This window comes from Polypterus senegalus, chromosome 17, assembly GCF_016835505.1.
Source record: "Polypterus senegalus isolate Bchr_013 chromosome 17, ASM1683550v1, whole genome shotgun sequence".
NCBI classification, from domain to species: domain Eukaryota; kingdom Metazoa; phylum Chordata; class Cladistia; order Polypteriformes; family Polypteridae; genus Polypterus; species Polypterus senegalus.
Window position 1 is genome coordinate 51,207,828 of NC_053170.1, and position 18,385 is coordinate 51,226,212.

The window sequence follows — 18,385 nt, forward strand, 5'->3', positions numbered from 1 at the left end:
AATTGTTGTTCTGATATTGTCATGAAGTGATCTGGTACATATTATGCACATACTGTACATGACTCAATTTGAGAAGTTTGAATTTAGTTATTCCAGTTGTTAATTATGCATTTTCTTTTTATATGGCCCAAGTGCTGCCTTTTTCATTTAAAAAAAATAAAATGTCTGGCTAAAAAAAGGCAATTGTTTTAAAATGTACTTTATTTTACTGCCACTGCTAAAATTTAATTTGCCTTTAGTTTTTTATGGATTTATTTCAAATATCTTTACAGAAAGTGCTTGGTCCTAAAGTGCTGTCTCTGGAGGATTTCATTGAAGTGTTCACAGTGAGCTCAGAACAGTACAGAAATGAGAGAAATCCAGTCTTGAGTAAGGATGAAACAGGTATGACTGACTGAAGCTTAAAGGAAAGACAGGAAACCCAGTAAAAAAGCAGGCATTTCTATATAGTGTTTAACATGAATGCATGGTTCACCTATATTTCATAAACTAATAGGTACAAGCATATTATTTTAGTATGATTAAAATGAGTAATCTTAAATTTGTAGTTCAGATCTTTCAACAATAGTCTTAGAGATGTAGATGAAACATTTACATTGTGCACCATAAATAGATTATATCAATTACTAGGGGGCTCTGCCCCCTTCTCACTTCGCTCGCCAACCCCCGAGCAGGCACTACGCGCTAGTCACTTCCCAGATCTGCTGCTTGCGACAAATCATGCTTTACTTTTGGATAAACATAAATATCAACTCTGTCTTTGCTATCTCCATCTTTTGAAACTATCATCTCTGACAATTTGTCACATGTTGGTTTATTATATATGCAAGTGTGATCTTTCGATTCATATAGAAATCCAAGAAAACTTCTTTGTCCGTGTTTTTCAGATAAATTTTGTGTAAAGTGTGATACTTTTGGATGTATGGATTTCTATCTATTATTGGCTGTAGAATTTCTAATACGTCAGATCGTTTAACTTTTTTGATTCTATGTTGCATTGCTTCTCCATGATCATAAATATAAACCTGACCAAATTGTGGTTTCTTTGAAATTAGACTTGTAGTAGCTTTAATTGTTGTGGTACCACAGATTCTCATAGCTTATAGTTCTGAATCGTGTAAATCTACGTTTTGATCATTGAATGATGCAAACGCGAACAGATTATTGTAGATTTGGATATTTTGCCTGTAGTGTTTGTGGATTTCACTTTCACCAAATAACAAATCTTTTATTTCTCACAGATATGCCTTTTCATTGGGGAGGAACACTACTTTTCCCTGGTGACAACACAAATTAGAAAATCTACAAGTCTCCAACTTAAACTTTAAAGCTGAACAATATCTACATACTTCTGTCATATCACCTATGTCCATATATTCAATCTATTTTCGCTGTTCCATTATTTTACCGAGTAATAATTTCCGTTCGTTAGCGCTAATTCAATCTTTACTATCAGTTTTATGAGACTTTTGAATTTTAGTACTTTCATATTCTCTAACCTTTCATAACCCCAATGTTTTTGAACCTCTTTACGATGTTCTAATTGTCTTCTATTCTACTCTTTGTCTTTTATTTCCACCCCGGCTTGGACCTGTTAGGTTTTCAGTTCCACTTGGTCCGGGCTGATTATAACTTTCCTTATTTTCCGAATTTGCACTTAGATTATTATTGTTCTTTTTTTAATTCTTTTCTCTCCAACGCTTTTGGGCCTCTTTTCGACGCACTGCCCTTTCTTCTTCGCATAGTCATTGATGTTTCATCTAGAATGCATAAAATTATTGTCCAGATAAGGACTACATTAAAGGGTGTATTAAAATGAGGAAAGCATAAAAATTTATAAGAGCTGAGAGCACAGGAACTGTGTCTGACAATAGCAACCACACGAATGAGAGGTAATTGGACTGTGGGCAAGGTTAAAAAAAGGCTCGTCCCAGGACTTTTTTTATATAATAGAGAGATATTTTATTAATGCTGTTGAACTTGTACTGTTTAATAATGTTTTTCAAAATATTTTGGAAAACATATATACCGAAACAATTTTTAAAAATTGTCAATGAATTGGATTGTTAATGAAATATAAATGGAATATATGTTATTTACTTAACTATTTTAAATACACTTTCTACTGAGTTACAAGTTTACAATCACTAAGAAATGCTTTTGCATATTTTATTCTTCATAGAATTTCCAAAGTTGGAAAAACACCTGATGGATCTTTATGTCACCCAGATACAGAAAGAAGTAGAAAACTATGTGACTGTAGTATCAGGGATAACATCCTTTCTTAATGTCCCACAAAAAAATGCCAAGGATGAGGTACAGTAATTTCATATACAGTATATTTTAAAAGACATTTAAATATAAATGAAAATGGAATTCTAAATGTTTTTAGAACACAGTAGAAATATCACTTTAGTCTTGGTGTACTAGAATGCACATGTACTAACTTTCTGAAAGTTTTGTAGTTTCTGTGTTTTGATGGCTGGTCAGCAGTCCAAACCAATGGTAATCAGATAAAGCTGAATCAAGACTATGTACTCAGAGAACCAGTATATCTTACTTCAGTTTCTGTCGAATTTCCATTTTTAAAGCAGCAGTTTGAGGATGAGTACCGTCATGAAGAGAACAAACTGAATTCTCAGCTTTCTTCATTTCGAGTATAAGTACACTAAAATAAACAATTGTAATAAAAGTTAAATGTACTAAAGTAAAAAATATACTAATGTAGGTTCAGATTCTTACAAACTTTTGCTACAATCCACAAAAACTGACTATTTACATGCAACTGAATAACTGACTAGATGTACTGTTTCAGGGTAAAACAAATATGAAAACCTTCAAAGAAATGAGTGGAAACCTCACTAAAGAACTTCAGGGACTGGAGAAATTTTTTGATTCATGTAGTAAAAACCTTGAAATTGAGCTGAATAAAGGTGTAAATACAGCAACCACAGAGTGCCTGGAGAATGCTGCCAACATTTTAAAGCCTGTAAGTGATACTTTTTGTGTCTTTTTGTCTGGCATACAGACTTCTCATTACACTGCCTGATTGTGCTACTCTGTGTACTTCGAGGTGTGAATGAGGCACCTGACTTATCCACCCACATTTGTATGTGAGTGCGAGTTTAGCTAAGCACTTATCGTTTAAGTTTAAGTTAAATTCCTTTGTGTTGATTCTACATTATTTTTATGATTCAGTGTGTATTTACTTCATGAATTAATTACTTATTTTATGATTACATATTTTAATGTTAGATGTGATTATACATGATTAATTAAGGAATTGTGTGGTCAACAGTGAAACAAAAGTTGATACAGTAAATGGTGTCAAACGGATACACTACAATAAGGCACTGAAAGAAGAAAAGTTTTAGTTAAGGAGAAGTTAAAATTATTTTTTTTATTAAAGTAGACAACGCATTTGTTTTTCAACAGAAAAGAAAAAAAGATTATCGTGGTTACCATAAAACAGTAAAAGCTTTGGTCAGAAATAATGGGACTTACAAGTCTAAAAATGGAGAAGTCCATAATCTAAACAGTAAATTGGCCTCACCTCTCTACAAGTCTGTAGATGACAATTTTAACACCACTTTCCGGTATGTTGTTAAGTTTTTAAATATGTAATATATTATGCTGGGTTATTTCATTGTATTAGCTTTACAACTTGTTTTCATCTAATACACAAGATTTAAAGAGGTTTGATGAAATGTAAAGCTGTGTGCTATAGGCAAGCAGTGTGATGTAGTGGTTAAGATTTTGGATTTTTAACTCTACTGATGCTGTGTGACCGTGAGCAAGTCACTTCACCTGCCTGTTCTCCAATTGGTAAAACAAAAGAAATGGAACCAATTGTTCCCCAAATGTTGTAAGTCCCCTTGCATAAAAGCATCAGCCAAGAAAGTAAATGTAAATACAACATTTGTCTTTAAAACTATAGTTTAAAGTAGCAAAATCTTTGGGAAAATGTCTGCTAAATGAAAATATATTAAAATTACCCGCTATTTATTGTGTACATTTGGAACAACTGTTTTTATTGTATACATTTTTTGAAGTAATGGGTAAGGATTTTCCTATTTCAATGTCACAGCCAATTAATTTTTTTCTACATTACAGCGTGTATCATGGTACAAGGAATACTATTAAAGGTGCTCTGAATGTACTTCTGACTGAAGTCCCTAATACGTCTGACAGAATTACTCCATTACGTCTTGTGTTTATTCAATCTCAGGTAGTACATTCATCCTTTTTACATGCAAGCTTACATTATTATTTACTTATATGGAATACATACTCATATGTATACATGCAGCTTTAAACAGAATTATCCTGTGTTTCCCTATCAGTTTAAAGGTATAATTGCATCTTTGGAAAAAGAAATAATTGAAAAGAAAGAAAGTCATGTACAATTCTCTTGACTTATCCATTCAGAAAGAACTGGCCCCTGTTTACGAAGGTAAGTAAATATTTATTTGGTGAAAAGAGACAACTGTCATAACTGATGTTGCTACATGTGAGTAAAATGAATTAACTGACTTTACATCGAGAACAGCATGCTCAAGTTTAGCTTGATTTCTATAAATTTTAATGGTGTCCACTATTTAAAAACTAAACGACCGTGTGTCTCTTATGTCATGCAGACTGTTTGCCTTATTCTGGGCAGTGCAAAGATCCTATTTACATTTTTGGCTTTTTATCTTAAATACCTTATCCATCCATCCATTTTAAACCTGCTTAACATTTTATAATTCATTGAACTATTATCTTCCTATTTGTTAATGGAAATGTGAGACTGACAATTCCACTTAGACTTTATAATACATTTTGAGACATAATGTACTGCTTGTATCCTTTATTTACTGCAGCTCTGCAGTTGTAATGGAGCCATGATCAAGGTGTTGTGACTGTACAGCAACAGTAGCATTGATTTTTATTTAGTTCTTGAGTTGGCACAACCTAACGCTTAACCCCAGTTTTGCAATGCCTACAGTAAGTGATGTTTCTTCAACTCTACAAAAAAGAGTTCTGTGAAGCTTGGTAAAAGTGGTCCAGAGATGTTTGAAATCTTAAATAAAGCAACAGAGACAATTAAAAGGGCAACGTTGTTCAGATAGTGGATGTATTCAGGTGGTGGAAGCCCACTGCCTTGAAGACTGCTGTTTTTAACACTGCAGAAGGTACCTTGAAGAGGAAAATCACAAGCCTAAGGAATCTTATATAATATGTGTAATAACATATTCATTAACATTGCCATGATTACACTGAACTCAAGGCGAAGCAAATTCAGCAGGGTTCACTCATTACTAGTGCCTACCCATACTGCACGCTCCTACTTTAACGAGAAGCCCAGGGTGAACAACACTATTCACATGTGTCTAAAGGACTGGACTGCTGTTTTTAATTCAAATGGCACAGAATGTTAAAAGAGCTTGTAACAGTGCCTTCCCCCGTCCTTCCATTCCAGAGGCGTCCCGGCCTGGTTGAGCTGCTGACCGTCCATTACATTGCCCCTCCCTCAGCTGAGCATAATAGGGTGAAGTGTCCTGTTCCGCGAGGGTTGTCCTTCTCCAGGAGGGGCTATCTGCAGTGGTCGGACTGTGGTACTATCCTATAAAACAAGAGCAAGCGGACTGGGGGAGTTACTATTCCTTAGCTGTCTTCAGACATCCCCCCAGCTCTAAACGGACAGTTTCTCCACAGATGGGAATATGATTTTGTCTACCAGCTGCAGTAAGATGCATTGACTGTAGAAAGGTCTACAAAATCTCACCTGCTGTGCTTTCCCCTGCCTTGCTTCTGGAAAAGCTGAAAGACGTCTTCACTCGTTTTGAGGCTCACCATGAGTGGTGAGTGTCACAGTGTTTAGTGTTACTGTTTAGTGTTAAGCCCAGAAAAGCTGACAGCCCAGGCTACTTCATGTCTTGCATCCAAAAGACATGTGCCTGTCACTGTCTAAAAGACCATCAGCCCATCATGGTGAGGACTGGCAAAAATGATTTCTCTATGCTGTTCAACAGCATCGGTATTTTGCAAAGCTGCTGCCTCAACCCACTGCTATTCACTTATGATTGTGCATCAAAGTATGAGGGCAAAAGCATCATCAGACACCACTGTGATTGGCCTCATCGGTGACAATGATAAGGCTGCCTATAGGAGGCAGGTAAAAGACCAACAACAACCTCTCACCAATTGTCAACAAAACAAAAGAGAACATTGTTGACTTCAGAAACAACAAAGGCTCCTCACCACATCAATGGCTCTCATGTGCAGACAGTTAGCAGCTTTAAGTTCCTGGTTGTCCACATCACCGACTACCATTCATGGTCAGTAAACACGACCTTCATACTCAAAAAAGCTTAGCAAACGGCTCTTTTTACTGAGGAGGATAAAGAGCTTTGGGTGAGAACCAAAATAACAGTGAACTTCTACCCTTTAAAACTGTTTTTTGGCTGCCACTATGGAGCCATGCTGGAATTTTTAAACCTTTTTTTCAATTTAGAAAGGTTGTTTGCCTTTTTCCACTGCAGAGAAAAGTAGCTGAGTGTTTGAAAAGTGATTTGAAAAAGTTATTTTCTACTTGTACTTGTTCTGTTACTTGTATTCAAAATTAGAATTGCTGAGGTGTGGCGAGGTAGAAAGCGGTAGCTGTGTGGTAGCTGAAATCGGCAAGTCTGTAAGTATATAAGTAAATAACTAACAACATAGCGTTGAATAGTTACATATAACAGCGATTTCATAGTGAGGTGAAGTTAAGGCATACAATCATAATTACATAATTATGATATTGTGGCAATAATAGAAATCTGGCTAAATAACAAAAGATGCATAAGTACACTTTTTTTAGGAAGGATAGACATAACAAAAGGAGTGGTTACTGTTTATGTAAAATGGAATTTAAATGCTTCTTGAGTTTGATGATGAGCCCCATCTTACTGAGGACATCTGGATTGATTTGGAAAGCATTTGGGAAAGAGGTCTTATGTTAAGAGTGTGTTACAGAATGCAGACATTTCAATGAGAAGTATTTTTAATGAGCATCTTTTTAATAATATTAAAAGGAGTTTGTAGGGGGATGTTAAATCATAGTGGACTTTAACTATTTGAGTGTTAATTGAGCTAACTTTGCTAATAGAGAAGTACGAGTGCAGGAGTTTTTAGACATAATTGGCAACTATTTGTTTAACATAGTATGTTGAAGAACCAGTGTGGGGGGGGGTGACAGTCTAGATTTATCCATCCATCCATTTTCTAACCCGCTGATTCCGAATACAGGGTCACGGGGATCAGCTGGAGCCAATCCAAGCCAACATAGGGCAGGAACCAATCCTGGGCAGGGTGCCAACCCACCACAGGACACACACAAACACACCCACACACCAAGCACACACTAGGGCCAATTTAGAACCGCCAATCCACCTAACCTGCATGTCTTTGGATTGTGGGAGGAAACTGGAGTACCCGGAGGAAACCCACGCAGACATGGGGAGAACATGCAAACTCCACGCAGGGAGGACCCGGGAAGCAAACCCGGGTCTCCTAACTGCGAGGCAGCAGCGCTACCACTGCGCCACCATGCTGCCCCATCTAGATTTAGCATATTGTAATAATCAATATACAGTATCACAGTATCACAGTGTCATCTCCAGACAGAGGAGCAGCTTTAGCGACAGACTACTGTTACTGTCCTGCTCCACTAACAGACTGAGGAGATCGTTCCTCACCTACACTATGCGACTCTTCAGTTATAACTGAGGGGGGGTAAACGTTAACATTATACAAAGTTATTGTCTGTTTTACCTGCATTTTTATCACTCTTTAATTTTATATTGTTTTTTATCAGTATGCTGCTGCCGGAGTATGTGAATTTCCCCTTGGGGATTAATAAAGTATCTATCTACTGTATCTATCTATCTATACAATTCAGGGCTTAGAGGTGAACCGCTAAGGTCAAGTGACCATAATATAACACAGCTCTCAGTGTTTTGGAAGAGCACAAATGTAAAACCCAAAACAGTTACATTTGACTTTGGTAGGGCAAAATTTGAGCAGATGTGACAAATTCTAAGGAGTATGAAATGGGATAAGCTTTTAAGTGTGCAGACCGTCGAGGAGCAGTGGAACAAGTTCAAAAACATTTTACATAAAATGCAGGATGGGTAAAACTTTGGTAGGAAATTTTTAAAAAAGAAAAATCTTTAGTGGGTTAATAAAGAGTTGGAAAAATGCTGGAAAGGAAAAAAACAGCTGAATAAGACTAATAACTCCAATGTGAATTGTAGGTCATATGAGAACATGAGGACAAATATTAAGAAGGATATTAGGGAAGTTAAAAAGCTGTTAGTGAGAAGTATAGCAGATGAGGCGAAAGATGACCCAAATAAATTCTTTCTGTATTTTAAGGCTAAAAGAACAGTCAAGGAGGAGTTGAAGTATATCAGGAATAGTAAAGGGGAATTAAAAAAATACAGACAGTGAAATAGCAGATGCTCAAAACTTGCATTTTTCTTAAGTCTTCATATGTGAGGAAGTGGAGAACCTCTCTTAGTAAGAGGAGTTACAAAGTAGTTACTGAGTGATTTGGAAATTATAAAGGGATTACTGTATTACTGTTCAGATTAAATAGGCTAAAATCAAAGAAATCACTGGGAACAGATAATATTTATCCTTGAGTGCTTAAGGAGGTTAATGAAATATCATATAAACCCTTTATTATTATTATTATTATTATTATTATTATTATTATTTTTAGCAACTCACTGGGGAAATTCTGAAGGACTAAAAAACAGAAAATATTTTCCTGTTATATAAAAATGGTGATCAGGCTGATAAAAACAACTAAGGGCCAGTAAGCTTAATGTGCATCACGGGTAAATTAATGGAAGGAATTATTAAGAAGACTGAGGAACACATGGCAAGAACAGGAGATTTACTGAACAGTCAGCATGGGTTCAGATGAGGATGGTCATATTTTACTAACATGTTGGAATTCGATGAAGAAGCAAAAAAAGTGGTGCATAAAGTATTATTTGTCTTGAATTTCAGAATGCATTTGATAAGGTGCCACTTGAGAGGTTGGGTATCAAACTAAAAGAAATAGGAGTTAAAGGTGTAGTGTGTAGATGGGTGCAGAATTAGCTAAATAAAACACAGGAAGCAAATGGTTATGGAGTGAGGAAACTTATCTGAATTTGTTATCTGAATATATATATATATATATATATATATATATATATATATATATATATATATATATATATATATATATATATATATATATATATATATATATATAACACATCAGATCTCAATGGGAAAAAGAAATCCTCCTGGATATCTATACTGATATAGACTGGGTAATGTGTTAGGAGCGAAAGGATGCCACATCGTTTGATGGAAATGAAAATGATCAACCTACAGAGCCCTGAATTCAAAGACGCCCCAAAAATCAGAGTGAAAAATTATGTGGCAGGCTAGTCCATTTTGCCAAAATTTAATTGCAGCAACTCAAAATTGTACGCAGCACTTTGTATGGCCCCTGTGTTCTTGTATACATGCCTGACAACATCGGTGCATGCTTCTAATGAGATGACAGATGGTGTTGTGGGGATCTCCTCCCAGATCTGGACCAGGGCATCACTGAGCTCCTGGACAGTCTGAGGTGCAACCTGGTGGCATTGGATGGACCAAAACATAATGTCCCAGAGGTGTTCTATTGGATTTAGGTCAGGAAAGTGTGGTGGCCAGTCAATGGTATCAATTCCTTCATCCTCCAGGAACTGCCTGCATACTCTCACCACATGAGGCCAGGAATTGTCGTGCACCAGGAGCCACTGTACCAGCATAGGGTCTGACAATGGGTCCAAGGATTTCATCCTGATACCTAATGGCAGCCAAGGTGCCTTTGTCAAACCTGTAGCGGTCTGTGTGACCCTCCATGGATATGCCTCCCCAGACAATCATTAACCCACCACCAAACTGCTCATGCTGAATGATGTTACAGGCAGCATAATGTTCTCCATGGCTTCTCCAGACCCTTTCACTTCTGTCACGTGCTCAGGGTGAACCTGCTCTCATCTGTAAAAGCACAGGGCACCAGTGGTGCATCTGCCAATTCTGGTATTCTATGGCGAATGCCAATCGAGCTGCATGCTGCTGGGCAGTGAGCTCAGGGCCCAGTAGAGGACATGGGGCCCTTGGGTCACCCTCATGAAGTCTTTCTGGTTGTTTGGTCAGAGACATTCACACCAGTGGCCTGCTGGAGGTCATTTTGTAGGGCTCTGGCAGTGCTCATCCTGTTCCTCCTTGCCCAAAGGAGCAGATACTGGTCCTGCTGATGGGTTATGAACCTTCTATGGCCCTCTCCAGCTCTCCTAGAGTAACTGCTTGTCTCCTAGAATCTCCTCCATGCCCTTGAGACTGTGCAGGGAGACACAGCAAACCTTCTGGCAATGACACGTATTGATGTGCCATCCTGGAGAAGTTGGACTACCTGTGCAACCTCTGTAGGGTCCAGGTATCACCTCATGCTACCAGTAGTGACACTGACTGTAGCCAAATGCAAAACTAGTGAAGAAACAGTCAGAAAAGATGAGGAGGGAAAAATGTCAGTGGCCTCCACCTGTTAAACCATTCCTGTTTTGGGGGTCATCTCATTGTTGCCCCTCTAGTGCATCTGTTGTTAATTTCATTAACACCACAGCAGCTGAAACTGATTAACAACCACCTCTGCTACTTAACTGACCAGATTAATATCCCATAAGTTTCACTGACTTTATGCTATACTCTGATTAAAAGTGTTCCTTTAATTCTTTTGAGCATATATATATATATATATATATATATATATATATATATATATATATATATATATATATATATATATATATATATATATATATACAGTGGTGCTTGACAGTTTCTAAACAATTTAGAATTTTCTATATTTCTGCATAAATTTGACCTAAAACATCATCAGATTTTCACTCAAGTCCTAAAAGTAGATAAAGAGAAACCAGTTAAACAAATGACACAAAAATATTATACTTCGTCATTTATTTATTAAGAAAAATGATCGAATATTACATTTTTCTGAATGGCAAAAGTATGTGAACCTTTGCTTTCAGTATCTGGTGTGACCCCCCTTTGCAGCAATAACTGCAACTAAATGTTTCCAGTAACTTTTGATCATTCCTGCATACCGGCTTGGAGGAATTTTAGACCATTCCTCCATACAGAACAGCTTCAACTCTGGGATGTTGGTGGGCTTCCTCACATTAACTGCTCGCTTCAGGTCCTTCCACAACATTTTGATTGGATTAAGGTCAGGAATTTGACTTGGCCATTCTAAAACATTAACTTTATTCTTCTTTAACCATTCTTTGGTAGAACGACTTGTGTGCTTAGGGTCGTTGTCTTGCTGCATGACCCACCTTGAGACTCAGTTCATGGATAGATGTCCTGACATTTTCCTTTAGAATTCTTTGATATAATTCAGAATTCATTGTTCCATCAATGAAGGCAAGCCAATCTTGGCCCAGATGCAGCAAAACAGGCCCAAAACATGATACTACCACTACCATGTTTCATAGATGGGATAAGGTTCTTATTCTGGAATGCAGTGTTTTCCTTTCTCCAAACATAACACTTTTCATTTAAACCATAAAGTTCTATTTTGGTCTTTTGTCTTATTGTAACCTTTTCCAGCCTGATGAGCATCAACAACTCTTTTTCTGAGGTCCTCAGAAATCTCCTTTGTTCGTGCCATGATACACTTCCACAAACATGTGTTGTGAAGAGCAGACTTTGATAGATCCTGTTCTTTAAATAACACAAGGTGCCCACTCACACCTGATTGTCATCCCATTGATTGAGAACACCTGACTCTAATTTCACCTTCAAACTAACTGCTAATCCTAAAGGTTCACATACTTTTGCCACTCACAAATATGTAATATTCATCATTTTCCCCAATAAATAAATGACCAAGTATAATATTTTTGTGTCATTTGTTTAACTGGTTTCTCTTTTTTTACTTTTAGGACTTGAGTGAAAATCTGATGATGTTTTAGGTCATATTTATGCAGAAATATAGAAAATTCTAAAGGGTTCTCAAACTTTCACTGTATATATTGTCAGGGATGCCAGGGGCAACAACCCGGCTGGGACTCCTTGAGGGACCGGAAGAGAGTCAATGCCCACCCTGGATCACGTGGGGGCTGCCTTCCTGGTTGCTTTGGAGGCCACGTGTAGAGGGCTTGGAAGCCCAACCTTGTAGGGACCCGTGGTCACCGCCAGGGGGTGCCCCTATGCCTTTGGAGCCCTGGACCTCAGCACTTCCGCCACACCCGGAAGTGCTTGGGGAAAGAAGAGCAGGGACACCCAAAGTGCTTCTGAGGATGCATCCGGCACTTCCGCCACACTGGGGCATGTCGGTGGAAGATTGCTGGGAAACACCTGGAGCACATCCAGGTGATTGTAAAAGGGGCCACCTCCCTTCATTCAAGGCTAGAGTTGGGTGGAAGAGGACGAGGTCTCTGGAGGAGGCAAGGAGGTGGCCTGAAGAGTAAGTGAGGCATTTTGTGTTGGCCAGGACTTTAAGGACTTTTGGGTTGTGTGGCACTGTAAATAATGTACAATAAACGTGTGTTCCGTCTGTCTGTGTCCGGGCCAGTCTCCATAGTATATATAAATGATTTGGTTAGGAATATAAAGAACAACCTGGTTACGTTTGCAGATGATGCCAAGCTAGGTGGATTGGCAAATAATCCTAAATCCTTTGGAATCATTACAGAAAGTCTGAAAGAACTAGGTCAGTTTTGTGGCAGATAACATTTAATGTAAGTAAATGTAAAGTATTACACATAGGAAGTAAAAATTATTATAAAATTTTGAATACACAATAGGAGATCTGAAAATTGAAGTGCATCAAATGAAAGGGATATAGAAGCCATAATGAATTTGCCACTGACAACTTCCAGATAGTCAGAAACCATTAAGGAGGCTGTTGGAATGTTAGGTTATATAACATGATGTGTGGAGTACAAGTTAAATAAGGTTATGCTCAACCTTTATAATGCACTGGTGAGGCTGCATCTGGAGTACTGTGTGCAGTTTTGGTCTCCAGGCTACAAAAAAACATAGAAGTGCTAGAAAAAGTGCAGAGATTAGCAATTTGGCTGATTCCATGACTACAGGGGATGAATTATGAGGAAAGATTAAAAGAGTTGAGCCTGTCCAATTTAAGCAAGAGGAGATTAAGAGGAGACATGATTGAAGTGTTGAATATTATGAAGGAAATTAGTACGGTGGTGCAGTGGTAGCGCTGCTGCCTTGCAGTTAGGAGACCTGGGTTCACTTCCTGGGTCCTCCCTGTGTGTAGTTTGCATGTTCTCCCTGTGTCTGCATGGGTGTGCTCTGGTTTCCTCCCACAGTCCAAAGACATGCAAGTTAGGTGGATTGGCAATCATAAATTGTCCCTAGTGTGTGCTTAATGTGTGTGTGTTCCCTGCAGTGGGCTGGTGCCCTGACTGGGGTTTGTTTTCTTCCTTGTGCCCTGTGTTGGCTGGGATTGGCTCCAGCAGACCCCTGTGACCCTGTAGTTAGGATATAGCTGGTTGGATAATGGATGGACGGTACAGTATAGTGGACTGAAATGGTTACTTTAAAATAAGTTGAACAAAAACACAGGGACACATTTGGAAAGTTGTTAAGAGTAACTATCGCAAAAACATTAGGAAATTTTTCCTCACAAAGAGACCCATAAACTCTTGGAATAAGATGCCAGATAGAGTGACAGACAGTTTGACTTTAGGGACCTTCAAAACTCAACTTGATGTTATTTTGGAAAAATAAGTGGATAATACTGATAAGCACTGCTGAGTTGAAGATCCAGTTCTGGTCTAGATTGTTCTAATGTTATTTCTAATGTTAGTAAAACTCCAACCTGCTGGTTTATGTGTATTTGTACTGTATGTTACTTTTAAAACTCTTATTTATGTATGTATGTACCTTCTGTAGTCTTATTTATTTACCGTAAGTGTACATCACCACAAGAATTTCACTATGCTCTCACAGTTCATGTAACAATAGTGATCTCTAATTTTATCTAATTCTATTTTTAGATGCCAGAAATATAAAAGGTTACAATTTTATGACAAATGTGCAAACAATGTTCACAGAAAGACTGGAAGAATTAAAAGATCGAATGTTTGAAAATGCAAAGAATGAAATGCTTCATGAGTTTTCAAAATTGAAGGTTTGTAGAAAATATGTCCTATAATTGTTACTTAAAACTGGTAAAAGTATTCTATGATGACACTTCGGTTAGAGTCTTGATATTCAGGGTAGTGCTGTACATACTCAAAAGACTGAATTTTCTGAATAATATTCTGTGCATAATATTCAACAGAGTTATATATACCCTGTAACACGGATGAGAATTAGGCAGCACAAAGAGTTGGGGTACCGCTCAGGTAAAACTCATTTATTGAGAAGGCACAGCAGTGCTGCAAATCAACAGTGTTTGAGTGCCGCTTCTTATTAGGAGTCCTGTCTCTCTCAGTCATGGATCTGAACCGAATGCCCACTTCTGCTGGTTGTCTTGGTTTTATAGGGGACTCCTGGATAGGATGGTGCACTTCCTGGACTGGCTAGGAAGGCAGGTCACTCATATTCTGGCTGACTCTGTAATGCAGATAAAAAAGGAAATTGGGTTAACAGCAGATCCTTCTCTTAATTCAGAGTGGTATTGCTTATCTGATAAGAGCCCTGAATGTTCTCTTTTTGTACTTTATTAATAAAATTTGTACCTGCCTGAAAAATAGAACAGCTTGAATATTCCTTCAAAGATGATAATATGTAAATAATGGCATTTTCTTCTCCCAACCAGGCAACTACAATACATTCGGTTTTAAAACTTGTACAACTTTTTAGTATGGAAAGCTGCAAGTATGTTCATTCATTGATTGAAAAAAGAATATTGCCTTGACCAACACACAATTGCACAAGTCTGTTCAATTCTATATCACCACTGCAGTCCTCTTATTGGCCTTGATCAGCTATGTAGTTGAAATGTTTTACTACTCTAAGCTGACACCAAAGTTTTCTAGTATTAACTACTCAATGGCTCTAAAACCAAGCTTTTCCTCATTCAGAGGGTTGTCACTTTGTAAAATACCAGAATGACTACTACAGAGATTTTTACTTATATTTAACATATTTTATTTAAAGCTTACCCTTTACTGCTCTCCTCCTCATTATTTGTTTTGTTATTTATTTTATTATTTTACTTTTTATATGTGATGTATAGTTTTCTGTAAAATATATTTTGAGTTTATAATAAAAATAATAAATCTTATATAATCTATATATAGATTATATATACTGTATAATCCTAGGCCCAAAATTGACCAGAAATATGGGTATAAATACATGAAATTAATATAATCACGTTGTGCAAATTTGTTGTACTGGACCCCAAACCCTACAACCTTGAAAATCCAGACCTTTATTAAGCTGATTTGAATATACAGTATAGGGATGAATAATTCTGTAATCAGTTCTACTCATTTTCTGAAAAATTCAAAGTAAGAGTATTCAGTTAAAACTGTGTTGCAGTTATTAGACTTACTCATTAATTTTTTGAAGTGAAAAATGAAAAATATAGACTTTTAAGTCACATTGAAGGTGTCAGTAGCCTCTTTAATGTATGAAATTAATTTAGCAAAATTCGGCCTATTTTTTTTTTTTTATATATATGTTTTTTCTTTTTTGTATAATGAACACCTTTTATTTTAGGTCTATGTCATAAGAAAACTTAAACCTGAAATGGAACAATATTTAAAGCTGGCACTCTCTCAGTTTCCAGAAAGTCTTGATTTACCAGGTAAAGAAAAGATAATGAATGATTTGTTTTTAGATAGATAGATAGATAGATAAATAGAACTTTATTTCTCAGGGAGAAATATGTCTTTTTACAGAAGCTCTTTAAATAAATACTAGACGTTTTAGCAAAAATATTTAAAAGAAAGAAATGTTAATGAAATCTGATGTATTGGATAACTTAAATCTATAGTTTTTCATAGATATATTAATTTCAGTTCTCTCAATTAGAATAAGATTTGCAAGATAAATTAAAAGTTTACCTTACTTAATGGGTGTAGTACTTAAACAACTACTTGAATTCAAAATATGATAACATGTTGAAAATTAATGTACAGAACATACTAATGTGTCATTAATATTTTTGTAATTTACATATTAACTTTATATCCTTGGTTTAGATTTCCAGGAAGAATTAAAGAAGATGCAAAACATCTGCGATGACTTGGAGCTCACAGTCTTTACCCAACGATCTATGCCTAATATATAAAACCCCAAAATGCTGTGAAGTATTTTATAATATCTATTAAAAATGAGTTGCTGTGCTTACTTTTTAGATTTTTATTATGCAGTGTATGTTGGCAACTGCCAATTTATGTACTCAAATCAATCATTTTATTGAAAAATTGTATACAAATATTTCTCTTTACTGTTTCTTGAAACTTGCTTGCTAAGGTTTTTCCTTTGATATTTAAACTAAGTACACCATCACTGGAAAAAAGCTACTCAGTGATGTACTGTAAAATTAATCATATTAAGTTTTCTTAGAATAATTAATAAACAGCTCAGTAATAACATAAAATTAACTTTAGTGTATGACAGGAATTGTTTTTGGTTCATCTTAAAAAGAATCACATTAAGGAATTTAGGTTTTAAAATATTCCTTTAATTCCATGTGGATAAATTAATATCTTGAAAAACAATTAAATGTGATATTAATTGCTGGAAAAGCTACTGTTTATTTTTATTTAGATATTAATTTTACATAGAAGTTCCATCCATCCATTATCAAACCTGCTATATCCTAACTACAGGGTCACGGGGGTCTGCTGGAGCCAACCCCAGCCAACACAGGGCGCAAGGCAGGAAACAAACCTCAGGCGGTGCGCCAGCCCAAGAGTACAGTACATATATGTTTGTTTTTCTTATTATACTAGATCATTTTGTTATAAAGAGAAAAAATATAGTTAACAGATGACAAAATAGACTATGTTACAGCATCTATGTTGGGCAGCTATGTTTGATAACCAAATAATTGGGTTGAATTTCTAGAATTATTAAATTTCTAGAATTATTAAAATAAACAATATTTTATTTACCTACTCATTTCTGCATTGTCTAATTTAACCCATAAAAATGAAGGGAACCACATGGCCTGTTGCCCCTTATGCCCAAGTAAAGAGACACCATTTCATTTGGTTACATTTTCTCAATTAGCCAAAAATGTGGATGGTACATTAACTAAAAGTGCTACACTTTATCCATGCTATGTGGTACATCAAAGGTGTTTCAAATGAAAACACATTGAGGCTCAGTATATCCTTATGTTAAAAATTGTGCTGTGATCTATGTGTAATAAAATGTAGGGTCAGGTTGGACAGTTTGGACAGTAGAAACACAGAATTTTGCTTTGCTATCTCACAGCTGTAGGGTTTGATTTTCAAAGTAGTTTCTCTTGTCCTTGTGAGTTTCCTTCCACATCACAAAAACATGGGTGCTAAATGCCAACTCTAAATATTGGCTTTATGTTAGTTACAATGAATGTGTACATATAGTTGTCTTGAAATTTTGTGAACCCCTTAGAATTTGTTATATTTCTGCATACATATGACCTAAAACATCATCAGATTTTCACTCAAGTCCTAAAAGTAGATAAAGAGAAACCAGTTAAACAAATGAGACAAAAACATTATACTTGGTCGTTTATTTATTGAGGAAAATGATCGAATATTACATATTTGTGAGTGGCAAAAGTATGTGAACCTCTAGGATTAGCAGTTAGTTTGAAGGTGAAATTAGAGTCAGGTGTTTTCAATCAATGGGATGACAATCAGGTGTGAGTGGGCACCCTGTGTTATTTAAAGAACAGGATCTATCAAAGTCTGCTCTTCACAACACATGTTTGTGGAAGTGTATCATGGCACGAACAAAGGAGATTTCTGAGGACTTCAGAAAAACAGTTGTTGATGCTCATCAGGCTGGAAAAGGTTACAAAACCATCTCTAAAGAGTTTAGACTCCACCAATCCACAGTCAGACAGATTGTGTACAAATGGAGGAAATTCAAGACCATTGTTACCCCCTAGGAGTGGTCCAACAAAGATCACTCCAAGAGCAAGGCGTGTAATAGTCGGCGAGGTCACAAAGGACCCCAGGGTAACTTCTAAGCAACTGAAGGCCTCTCTCACATTGGCTAATGTTCATGTTCATGAGTCCACCATCAGGAGAACACTGAACAACAATGGTGTGCATGGCAGGGTTGCAAGGAGAAAGCCACTGCTCTCCAAAAA

At 36.6% G+C, this 18,385-nt stretch overlaps 1 protein-coding gene across 1 annotated transcript in view; it reads left to right on the plus strand.

Moving 5' to 3' along the window:
• LOC120518163 (nuclear GTPase SLIP-GC-like) overlaps positions 1–14,173 on the plus strand; it is a 35,528-nt gene extending 21,355 nt beyond the window's left edge. Inside the window, exons 11-17 of the mRNA XM_039740797.1 lie at positions 273–384; positions 2,183–2,316; positions 2,816–2,989; positions 3,436–3,596; positions 4,114–4,228; positions 4,344–4,453; positions 14,118–14,173. Of these exons, the coding sequence (XP_039596731.1) occupies positions 273–384; positions 2,183–2,316; positions 2,816–2,989; positions 3,436–3,596; positions 4,114–4,228; positions 4,344–4,415 (768 nt within the window). The 3' untranslated portion in view covers positions 4,416–4,453; positions 14,118–14,173. The remainder of the gene's footprint in view (positions 1–272; positions 385–2,182; positions 2,317–2,815; positions 2,990–3,435; positions 3,597–4,113; positions 4,229–4,343; positions 4,454–14,117) is intronic.
• The last annotated feature ends 4,212 nt before the right edge of the window (positions 14,174–18,385 follow it).